Genomic DNA, 12,379 nt, shown 5'->3' on the forward strand with positions numbered 1-12,379 from the left:
TTTATTTATTAATATATATTTGTGGATCTAAATTTGAAATTAAGAATTAAAAAAATACATTATATATCGTAAGTTTATTACATTTATACAAGTATAAATATATCGACGGATTGAATTCATGCTACAATATATTAAATCGTAATTATGTAGAATGGTTTCAAATACACAAATTATATAAAACAACTTATTTTTTACGGAATTAAACCTTTTAAACTACCTATCATAACCGTAATGATGTTACTTTAGAACGATTAGTGTGATTAGGGGAGTTTTTATAATATATCAGATTACATTATATATTTTATCAGTCTTTACTACAAAAATGAATGAAGATAGTACTTCGATTAGTTTTTATGATAACTATAAATTTGTTTGAATAGAACTTGATGAAAATATAACAAACGGATAATCCACCACCCATAAGACTGCTGATGCCCCATAGTTAGTAGTACAAAGATCGATTTATTGATGGAATGTTTGGATTTGTTACCGATTTCATTTTGTGTTCATGTAACGTCATGTCACGCATGGGCACCACAGAATATCAGCGCTGTAGCAATTAAATTGCTGCAGCACATGCCGAGTGGTGACCACGTTGGCAATAACAAATATAAAGTTTTTTTTTAATTGATGATTTATGTAACTTTTTTGTTGTTGGCAATAAATGTTTTCTTTCTTAATAATTTCAACAAAACTTGGTTACATTTTCATTAAGTTTTATTAAAACAGACTATAAGTGTATCACATTTGTACTCATTGTGATGTTAAAAGCCTGTGCAATCGATGGTCAACAAATGTACATGGACAAAATGTTCCCTTTTGTAAGATGTGTATTCGCCCACACGTGGGCGATTTTATTATAATTTGGTTAAAATTTACACTAAGCTTCGTTTTTCTTTACATTTAAGGCGAGGGGAGACGAAGCAAGTATAATGTAAAGAGAAATTTTGTTCACGAACAAAATGTCACTTCTGTCTGCATGCTAATGCTATTTAACAAATATTTTACTGTAATATATTTGGTGTAGCCACATGGTCGTAGCTAGGGGAGGAAGGGGCGGGCATTGAGGGGGCAATGCCCTACCTTAAAAGGCTGAGTGCTCTAAAATGAAAGCTCCCAAGAAAATTAGACAGATTCGCTTTTTCAAAGTCACTTAATTATGGCTACTGCTATAGTTTGTTTGCTTTATCTTAAACTTGGATCTAGCTACGGCCTTGTGCGGCCATTAACTATAATGCTGTTTATTTTTAAACCATAATTGTGTTATAAAATGTATTTATAAGCTTACACGAAGTCTTAATAGGCTTGGGATTACATATTGGTAAGTATTGGCACGCAAAGTACATATCGTTTGTATATCTTATTTTATTAATAAATACCTAATACTTGGGTTATCGCCTGCCAAGTTTGACAACTATTGGCAAAGCCCTCCATAGGTGAAGGCCTATGTTCAGCAGAAACCGTTAACGGTTGATATAATAAATTGGGTTATATTCATTACAATGTTTATAGTTTTTTATATATTCATTTGTGAGCATTCGATTTGTTTTTTTTTTCTTTAAATTGTTTATTAAACTTGGCATGTTTAGGAAAATTATTGGGATATTTTCTATTAAAATAATAATGCACAAAATTAACAGATAGTTAAGACAATAATATTTTTTATTAATTGCTTGTGTTATAACTTGTGTTTGTAGTTATTTTTATATTACTAAATTCGACAAAAACACACGCAAAGTTTATTGGCTAAATATGTCAAATGTAAAAAACAGAATATGATGAGTCTATTTCATTATTGTCTACACCAACAAAATTACAACATAGATACATTAAAAAAAGTTCCTTATTACTACATTATTAAAGCACGGAATGGACTTTTATATAACTTGTATTCAGCACAGTACAAAATATATACAGTTTGCTCCAAGCTTAGTTGAACTTCTTGTATATCGTTCTTATCCATCCAGCTTGCCTGGGCAATTGGCAAACTTGGTTATCTATATTTAAATTTTCTCTGATGTATGTAAGAACGAGACATCGGATGTTGTCGTCTCGTTCAGTCTCATGCACACGGTATTTTTTTTTAATGGATAATAATGGAATGGTAACACCGCCTGCGCTAACGGTATACGCTGGCGGGGCACCAGTGAGGGATGATAGGTGAGAATGAAAAGGCAGGTCAGTTATCCCATCGTGATGAACACACCTGAAATTGAGTACGATGGTTTCTAGGGGGAACCACGTGGAGGTCGACCTGATAGTGTATATTGCTAGCAATAAGACTGGAAGTCCGTATTACTAACAACCCCTACACCCCTGCACTCGGTAGTTAGCTGGCCAAGTAAAGATAGATAAGTGGGAAAGTTATAAACGAGATAAGTTAGTTTGGCGTACACAAAAAAAGATATCCGATGTCGCTATCTCACTCCGTCTCATGCACGCGACAGTTATAACGTATCTATCAATATAATTATTTGCCGCTTGTCTAGGTCGGCTGTACCGAAAGCACAAAGATATCTTGTGCGTTTGTAACACAAACATCAGAGGTGTATTTGTTTGGCAGAATTATGTATATCTTACAAGCATTTGCAATAGAAAACACAATGATGAATAAATGTTTAATTTTATCTAGGATTAAGAGCAATGGGCTGACTTTCGATGGTAAATTGATGTTACAATTTATACCGTTTGATGTCTATTCAGTGTGACTGTGATTGGATCCCAATTCCATTGCGTCAAAATTCAGCATTTATAAAAATATTTATAAATGCTGAAATATAAGCAGCGTATATACTAACAATGGAACCGACAGTTCGCATTACTAATAATCTCTTCCCCCTAGTATTTGTGACTATGCATTAAAAAAAAATAACAGTAGAGTATTTATGTATGCATCAATATATATATGTATTTATATATGTATATACATATATAGATGTGAATATACAACTTAACATGCAATGTGAACAATCAAATAACAGACTGTGCTTTCAAGTCAGTTATTTTTTAAAGGAAAATATCTACTTTTTTTTCATGTTATTCGGCTAGTTTCCACTGTAAAGGCTGGAGATTCTTTGCCAATGTCAAGGTTAGAAAAGACTTCATTATATACGAGTTGACGTTATTCATTATACAGAAGTGGCATTTTCTATTGCAAATGAGCTAACATGGTATATAGTTAATAATAAATACAATTACATTATTTAAATAGATCATAATTTAAAGCTGCGTTATCGTAAATGAACTATGCCTCTGTCTTTTCGCGGGACTTGGATTCACTTGTATAACACTAGGATTGGCACTAGTCCGAATGTCTTGACTTGCAACACTATTAGGAGACATCAGTTGAGGTGACGGTGTGGTCGACGCATTGCTTTTGGGAGTCCCTTTTTTCATGTAGCCGACAACTGAGTTTAAAAACGATGGAGTTAACTCTACGGGCGTCAGTTTCCCTCCTCCACAAGCGATGTATGTTTGCAATATCTTTTTCGTGGGAGATTTCGGGTCGTTGACCGTTAATACCACGAGTGATCCCGTCTCTATATTAGTAGGCACATTACTAGGCACAGAATTTAAAATCTCTGGAGTCTTGATGGTGAGTGATGGTTGATTCACTCGTGATGTAGTCGCCATTTCAGTGTTCGTTTTAATCACGGGTTGTTTTGGATGATTAAGAGCAGTTAATGCAGAATAATTTGATTTCGGTGTAGAATCTCTGCTCTGTTCAGAATTTGTTCTTTGTCTATTGGTCTGCATTGCTATTTTTATGAGGTCATTAGCACAAGTCGCTTCTACACCTGAAATTAAATTGTCAATATTCGTATTCAGAAATTGATGAAGTAAGTACATGTTAAAATCCTTTCATCCCCAGAATGTTTTAAAACATGACTAGGGGAACTCAGTAATCTCGTAAATCTTGTAGTAAAAGAGAAGGAAAACTTGTAAACAAAAGTTTTACACCAAACCCAGAGTGGGATGTAAATGGTTATTTTAAAATGTAACCTCGAATGGCAAACAAGCTGATGGGCTATTTGAAAGAAACTGGTAACCGTTGCCTGCAGACATGAATACCATTATGAATATTACAGAACACATAGTGTTGCCCATTGTACCCTTTACGTTATGGTGTGGATGGTTACAGTATAGAATTTTTAATGTAGTGGTGAAAAATGCATAAAATATGTATGTATAAATATAATAATTTTATAATTTAAATTACCATTCTTTGCATTTGGACTGTTAATTAAATTAAACGTCGTCAAGCCAGATTTCTGGTGCGTGGAAGGAGTGACATCTGGTTGCTTTCTGCTATCTATGGAATTCCGCAAAATGTCATCCACAGAACAGGGATCGTTGTGGTTCGATGATACGGTGGTCTCTACAGCTTTCGAGCTTTTACCTGCAATGTTTCCAAGAGATGTTAATCTAGTACATTTTGTTTCCATAATCGGGTAAAAACTAATTTATTAATATTTGAAAAGCGATAATAGGTACATGATTATACATTTGAAATTCATAGAAAGTCCAAAAAAGATGCTTGGAAAGAATATTACTCAATATGCCTTGCGACATATAGATTTAGGTATACATGGCAAGTCACTATCGAGACCGCTGACACCGCATCGCATCAGAAACTCGTGTAAATGACGTAAATGCCTAACTAGGTAATTGCTGACGCTGCAGCACGAGGCTGCTTTACGTGACGACTTGTAAACTCACTCCTGGTTCACACTTCAAACTGGACAGTGATTTTAATTATATTTTATATTGTAACTTTTATTAATAGAATTAAATTAATTTTTAATAAAATTAATTTTTTTTAGTCCTCCAGTTGTCGTCTTTATAATTACTATAAGCATATAAAATATTAAAAAGGCGGTTAAAAAGGCGCTGCGCAAAACAAAATAGTCACTACTCCAGCAAAAAACTACTATGGCGAGCGAACCAGCGCCTACTTCATATCGCGACTAGAAAATTCTTTATTTACCGACTTGCGAAGCAATATCACTATTAAAAATATAACGTATAAACTAAAAGCGTATTTACTGTCCAACCTTGTTATAACAGTAGAATATTAATGTAAATATTGATATTTGAGAACTAAATGTAAAATATAACACACAAGCCCAAGAGGTTTAAGTAGTACTAAAAATCCATATTTTTTTTTTAATGCATTTTTTTTATACAACTTAGAATGGCAAACAAGCTGACGGCCCACCTGATGGAAAGTGGTAACCGTCGCCTATAGACATGAGCAGTACCATGGACATAACAGAGTATACTGTTTCGCCCATGATACCCCCCATGCGTTGCCATTCCTGAGGACTCAGGTGTTATTCCTCTGTACCCAGTAAATTCACGCCACCAATATCCCACCCTTGAAACCGAAACACAGCCATGCAAACACAACTGCTTCACGGTTGAAACACGAATGGGCCAGAGGTACTCAAGCAATCGACTTTTGTACAAAGTCTCCCTCTGGCAAATTTGCATGCTAATTAAATAAAAAAAAAAAAGCGGTGCACTGACTGTGGCGCATGTTGCGGTGACGCGCGGCGCGCAGGCGGCGGCGCTCGGCGCGGCGCGCGGCGGCGAGCTGCTGGCGGCGCAGGCGCGCGCGTTCGGCCGCGGCGGCGCGTTCAGCGCTGAACTCCTGCTGCAGCTGCGCCGCGTCCCACCGCGTCACCGAGCGCAGCGCCTTGTCCACCTGCGCGCAGTTCAGCCGCTCCTCCTTCTTGAACTGCACGTGTAAACCAGTCTTACTTTATATATCTTTACATTTTTTTTAATAGTACAAAAATGGTATTGTTTAAGATTACATAGATAGAGCATCGAATCTCAAAAACGGATCAAATTTTGTCAGTTAATTGTCAAATTAGCATTGGCCACCTTAAATATAATGGTATGTTGATCCCGTCTGCGCTATCGGTATCTGCTGGCGGGATACCAATGTGTACTTATCTAATTGTTGCCTGTTATGGCGCCTTCAGTTCCCATTACTATTTTTTACCTTTTATTTACAGACTATTAATTTAGACTTATTATATAGTTATATGTAACAGTGATCATCCTGATTGTTAATCAGATCAGCATAATTTTGTAAAAAATATGTAGATACATTCGTAGGCACGAAAGGGTACTTAAAAACATTTTAGTTGGTTTTTGTAGTTTAGAATAAAAACGTAAACAAAATAAATTGTCTTTCTAGAGTTAACAGTATATATACAAATGGTACTTAGAAAATTTTTATGATAAGTTCGAATAGTGCTGCTAAATAATCACATAACATATATCATTATCAACATCATGTGCCTAAGGTGTTGCCACACCATGTACAATCGCAAGCTATAAATTTATTGTAAATAAACCTGGTATAAGGTAAATAAGGGTATATTATGGTTTCTTCAGGCGTCCATAAGTTCAGTGACCATTTACCACCAGACGAGCTGTATGCTCGTTTGCCACTTTGTGGTATAAAAAAAACCTGAAAATTAACACAACAAGGATTAACATACAGAATTCTCATTGTAATTCATGTGAGCAAGCAAAATGAGTAAATGACAATGTGAACGCACCTTCGTTTTTAGCTCCCTTCTAGAGCGTCCGGGGAACAGCGGCGCCATTAGCGAGAAGTCGGTGCCGATGGCGGCGAGAGCGCGGTAGAACCGCACGGTCTCGGGCTCGGTCCAGTCGGCGGCGCGGGCCGCGCGCGAGTACCGCCCGCCGCCCGACCATGCCCCTTCGTGCACCACCGACGAGATCACGCGGTCGTTCGTTTGTTTGATCACCTGGTCACATATGTGTATTTTAAGAGCGTTCATAACATTTGGCAACGTCGCAGTTACATAAATTATCAAAAACAATTGAATAACTTTCAATGTTTCTGGCTCTATATTTAAAAAATAAATCTGCTAGGGAATTACAACGTTAATTAGTCTATGATAGCATACATTGCATGTAAATCTATCACTAAAAATTCACTATCACTTTGCACCAGCTACATATTTTACTTTTAAAATAATTGATGGCATCAAAATCCAAATTTTTAACGACTTTCTTATTGTATGATGAACGTTTTAGTTCGTTATTACTTTTTAAATAAGAAATCAAAAACATTAAAAAATGTTCAACTATTTTTTTTTTAATTGTCTGATAATTGCTGCCCCTTGATTATGACATATTGTATATTATATATTTGGCTGTGCATCGGCTGCTTAACTCCGGTTATGGTAACTAATCTAATCAAGCGGGTTGGGGGATTGTAAATAATGGAGACTAAGGGCCTCATTGCTAGCAATATATCCTGGTTAGATCAACCCCCTGGAAACCATCGTGCTGAATTCCAAGGGTATTCATCACGATGAGCGGGTTACCCTTCCATCATCACCCATTAAAAAAAATCTAATCAAGCCACTAATTTTCTTACCAAGCTCTGTTCATCTAGTACAATCTCGCCGTTGGGGCCGAGTTTGATCTGAGGGACAGGTGCGGCGGTCTCCGGCACCTCCGGTGGGTCATCAGGGTCCTCATCTACAGCTTGTTTGATTTTCCTATCGATTTCTTTTTCATTTGCCTCCTTTATTTTAACCTCGTCTTGTGTTGGGCTGTTAGTATGAAAAATTTGATAATTTGAAATTTACGGTTGTCAAAACAGTTCTAAATGAGTATTAATGGAAAACGTGTTTATAAGAATATATTACTGAACTAGGGGGTATCTTGCAGAAGTCCATTTCACTGGTTATTTAATTACAATTTTTGACCATAGTCCCGGCATAGAATAGGCCACTCTTTCCTTTCCCATGGGTGTTGTAAGAAGCAACTAAGAACTGGTGAGGGATGGGCAACAGCATCCTTTTTAAAACATCTTTAAAGCCTAATTTCGGTAGCCAATCCGCTTGCCAAGCGTGGCAACTACTGGCAAAATCCTCCAAGGCGAAGGCTTATGTTTAGCAGTGAAAAATTAAAGGTTGATATGATTCTGTATATAAAAAGAATTGAAGATTAAGAAATTTAAATTATACTTACACAATAGGGTTTGTTGTAGGGTTGTAGAATATGAGATCGTACATTGTAAGTTTGTCACGCTGGACAGTCTCGCGGCGCCGGCGCATTGCCGTCATGCGACGATTTATATCATGTCGACGAGATCTGGTAAAAAATAATAAAAAAAAAAATGTTAATTATTATGTGTAACAACATCTAACATTTAACCCTTTGCACTCCAGCCTAGTAATTCATAGTGGATACTAATAACTTATTAATTTATCAATAACTTATTATAATGTAAACAAAATAAACATATTATAAACACTATAAGATAAACACAGAGGTTTTTGCTTACCTAAGTATTAAGTGCGCTGAGTTAGTAAAACAACCGTGTCGCTGTAGCTGCGACAGTGGATTTAATGTTAGCATTTTAATGTCGCAAATACGATAACCGAGTGCAAAGGATTAATGACGGTGTTAAATTCTTACAATAAGGTATAATTATTACACTGGTCTAAGAAAGAGATAATATGCAGAAACAGGCATGTAGATCACCAGTTCTGTCACTCAGAGTCATGTGATGAAAGAAATGTCAATGCCAACACTCAGCAGTAGTATTTCCGAACAGATGTGATATTGAAACCTTAAAAAAAGAGCACATTACTTCCTAAAAGGCTAACACACCTATTTCACACAATTTCTCTAATGTTGCGGGTGCCTTTAGACAGCGGTAATCACTTACCATCAGGTAACCCACATGCTTATTTGCCCTCTGTATTATAAAAAAAGGAAATATGAGTAACAGGAATATAGATCAAAGATAGATCTTAGAATCGTAAATGCTAAAGTTCCGCATTATATTTACTCTCCATTATTTGAATGTTTACAGACTCATATATTTGGAAAATTAACATGAGTAGGTGTCACAGTATATTTTACTATGCTCATTGCATGTACACATTAAGATATAACATTAATTATTGAAAAATCTCGTAGACGATGTCAAGGTACGCAACTAAGTAAGTACAAATGGAACGAAGCTAACTTCGATATATGTTTTTCTTTGGTAGGCGAGGTGGCTGGCGCAGGCTGCATCGTCGCGACGCTCACACTTGAACAAACAGAGTCGTTGCGCACTCTGTTTACATCCCTAGAATAAAATATAATTTGCAGATTACATAATTTGTTATCATATTATGTTGACACAAAGTTCATAATCCGTAAAAAATTAATAAGTAATAAAGATAATAATGTTAATGACAAATAATTGCTTGCTTTATACACACGAATAAAATTATATTACGCTGATCCCAAATAAATCAGTACAAGTCCAGGAAGATGACGATGATATGACAACAAAATATTGATTTTTCTAATCCAACCATATATTGTAAAATACAAAATATTAATATCCTTTTAAGTGTGTTTTATTATCAGAAAAACTGGTTTACAAAATGGCCCATCTAACTGTTAAATTAGTATGTAATGCTCAAATTTTATGTTCAATTTTGAAGAATGCAGTTTTGGAAATAATATTAAGTTTATCTTGTACATTTTAATAATAGTAATTTTAATTTGTACACAAAATAAAGTTATGTTTTCTTTAACATGAAGTAACTGGACTACTAAAATATTTTTAAATTATAACACTATTGGAATAAAAGTCAGAAATATACAACAAATATCATACACTGCCTTTTGAAAGGTATTATCAAAAAATAGTTAATTATCTCAATGTATAGAGTTTGTAAGTATGTATAACTGTACCTGCCAAGCAGTGAATGTAATGTACTATGTGATGTGTGTGAATCGTGGCGCTGACGCGGCGGTGCAGGCGTCACGCTGCCGCTGCTTAGCAGCGCTCTACGGGTTTCGTCCTCAGATTCACTGGCGCTGCCCTGATTAAAGATTTTCATGTTTATATCATTACATCAATTTTTTTTTTATTTACATATTGTCCTATCTAACCCTTATTAATGTTATAAATGTGAAAATGGGTTTGTTACTTTTTGCTCTTAGTACCTTAATGACTTAATCAATCACTTTAAAGTTTGGTATACACATATTAGAATGAGTAAAAGAAAAAGATTGAAAACTACTGTTTGTTTCAAAGAATGGTACAGATTATAAAGATTAATATATCCCAGCCAGTAAATATTTTCTTGGTCATAATTACCATTCTTTTCACTAAAGTCAGGAGATTAGATATCTGTATCCAATAGTGAGGACAGGCCTCTCAGAATTCTATGTAATTTATAACTTAAAAAAATATCAAAGTCACATAGACAAAGTTTTCAATTAGGATTTGATTTGAAAACCAAATCTTTGTAGTTTAGTAGATTTTACAATCATTATGGACATAACAAAAACGATTCAATACCTGAATACTGTTTCTCCTGTGTGGACCAAGTCTAGGTACAGGTCGAAGTTTTGGTCTCACTTTGCTTGGTGAAGGCAGTGGCACAATAGGATCGAAGAGAACTTCAGCATGTTCTGATATTATTTCATTTTTTAACAGATCAATGGGTTTTGGTGCACTGCAAGTGGGCTGCAAGGGTACAATACCATCCATGACAGCCTCCTCTGTGACACTTTCTGGAACACTTGGCACATTGTAATCTGTAAAGGATAAAATATAGATAAATATAATAATCATGATATAAATAAAATTCATAGATGAATAATATTAATACAACAGGAGTAGATATGTAACTCAATAAACAAAATATAAAAAGGACTTCATTTATACAAAAAAATATTACACCCCTATATATAATATATATTTTATAATCTTGTGTCTATAGCACTATAATGTATATATTCACAGACTCATTTAGAAAGTGTTTGTTTTATTATTTAATTTAAAAATAAAATTATTTTAAATTAAAGATTATTGTGAAGAGAAATTAAAATAAACAAGTTTTTGTAAAATAAAATTTTCTATAAATATTAAAAATATGTTGTCACTTAATTTTTACTAATGACCACTGTCACTATTATTTATGTTACACTTAAATAATACTTAAATATACTTTAATTTTTATTTACCATATGGTACATCACTCCTAGTTTCTGCAACATTCTCAATTCCCAATTTGTTCTCTTTTTGTAACTCATTATTACTACCAATACAAGCTTCTGTAACAAGTTTCTCTGATTGTGGTGTAGCAGGTTTGTGAATGTTTCTTTTAGGGGAAGGTATTATAGGTGATGCAATGTTTATTATATCAGGGCTGTTTTTCTTCGCTCGAGGAGATGCAAAAACGCTAGTTTTGAATATAGATGAAGCTGTAATAACTGGAACTTTTTCTAGAAACTTATCAGTTTTTAACATAGGAACAGGTACGGAAGTTGTTGCCTTATTTTGAGGCGAACTTTTATTAAGTGGAGTTTTTGGTGAAGCGGACCGCAGAGGCAGTAAGGCGGGTAGAGGTTTAGACCCAGGAGAGACTTTCTCCAGACTTTCATTATTTTTAACAGCAGACGAACGAGGAGTTCTAGGACTTTTTACAGTTTTCTCAATATCCTGCTTATTTTTGTTATCGCTAGCATCGGCATTTTTTCTTCTCGGTGGTAAAGATGTAACAGCTTTTATCCGTGCTCTTCTTGTCGACATGGTGAGCTTGAAATTTATGATATTCCACTACAAAAGTATCACATATTTTAAGAAAGTAAGTAACTTTTTCATAGCGGGTTACATGTTTTATTGAAAAAATACTTTGACAGTTAATAAAGAATTAATAATTAATTTAAAAGACAACGTGAATAATACGGAAAGAGAAAACAGTATATATTGGGTAATGTACACAGACTAAATTATATATTGGTAATGAAAGACTACAAAATGTGCATTGCATGAATGATCCTTTTTTTTTTTTTTTAGTACGTTTGTTCCGTTTGGAACAGGCTAAGGTCGGAGACCATGCTGTCTAGTCTTCAAAAAGATAATTTGTCTGGAATTTTATTTTTCTAATGTCGCTTCAATTATTGTCATAATCTTCAATATTTCATTTGTCAAATCCGGTAAGTACATTTTCATAAATATCTTTTCTTGAGTTTTCTTAAACCAGTGGATTTATCAAATTAAAAATAAATAATTATAAAAAATCATTGTCTTGCAATTCAATAAAAGTATTCTTATAGCTCCTTGAATGTTGTAGTAATATAAGTGAAAATAGCTTTGAAACAAGAAGGAAATCTTAAGAGAAGCGGGATTGAGTGCGGGATATTTTCGGGTTTTTTGAAGATAATCCTAAGTTCGTCAAACATAATGTGTCTTTGAATGACAAATTCAGAGCAATCAAAAAAAAGGTGATGTAGAGATTGGGCTGTATTTGAGTTACACCATGTGCATGATGGGGAAGCGATCATGCCCATTCGGTGCAGGTGTTCG

At 34.6% G+C, this 12,379-nt stretch overlaps 1 protein-coding gene across 1 annotated transcript; it reads right to left on the minus strand.

Annotated features, from left to right (window-relative positions):
- Positions 1-44: 44 nt before the first annotated feature.
- LOC113521681 (uncharacterized) lies at positions 45-11,846 on the minus strand. Its single transcript, XM_026907300.3, has 10 exons — positions 11,035-11,846; positions 10,367-10,605; positions 9,754-9,884; positions 9,032-9,136; positions 8,026-8,148; positions 7,427-7,604; positions 6,576-6,788; positions 5,530-5,740; positions 4,220-4,399; positions 45-3,797 (listed from the first exon to the last, which is right to left on the minus strand). Exons 1-10 carry the CDS (start codon positions 11,600-11,602, stop codon positions 3,220-3,222), a joined length of 2,526 nt encoding a protein of 841 aa, XP_026763101.2. The 5' UTR covers positions 11,603-11,846; the 3' UTR covers positions 45-3,219.
- Positions 11,847-12,379: the final 533 nt, after the last annotated feature.

This window comes from Galleria mellonella, unplaced genomic scaffold (assembly GCF_026898425.1).
Source record: "Galleria mellonella isolate WM207_F2 unplaced genomic scaffold, CSIRO_AGI_GalMel_v1 utg63, whole genome shotgun sequence".
Lineage (NCBI taxonomy): Eukaryota > Metazoa > Arthropoda > Insecta > Lepidoptera > Pyralidae > Galleria > Galleria mellonella.

What these genes read in the sequence shown, in the direction of transcription:
- LOC113521681 (XM_026907300.3), bottom strand. Translation starts at nt 11,602, where the DNA reads ATGTCGACAAGAAGAGCACGGATAAAAGCTGTTACATCTTTACCACCG. An exon ending in TTACATTCACTGCTTGGCAG is followed by an intron (nt 9,137 to 9,753) that starts GTACAGTTATAC and finishes ATTTTATTCTAG; the next exon opens with GGATGTAAACAGAGTGCGCA. An exon ending in TACTAGATGAACAGAGCTTG is followed by an intron (nt 6,789 to 7,426) that starts GTAAGAAAATTA and finishes ATATGTGACCAG; the next exon opens with GTGATCAAACAAACGAACGA.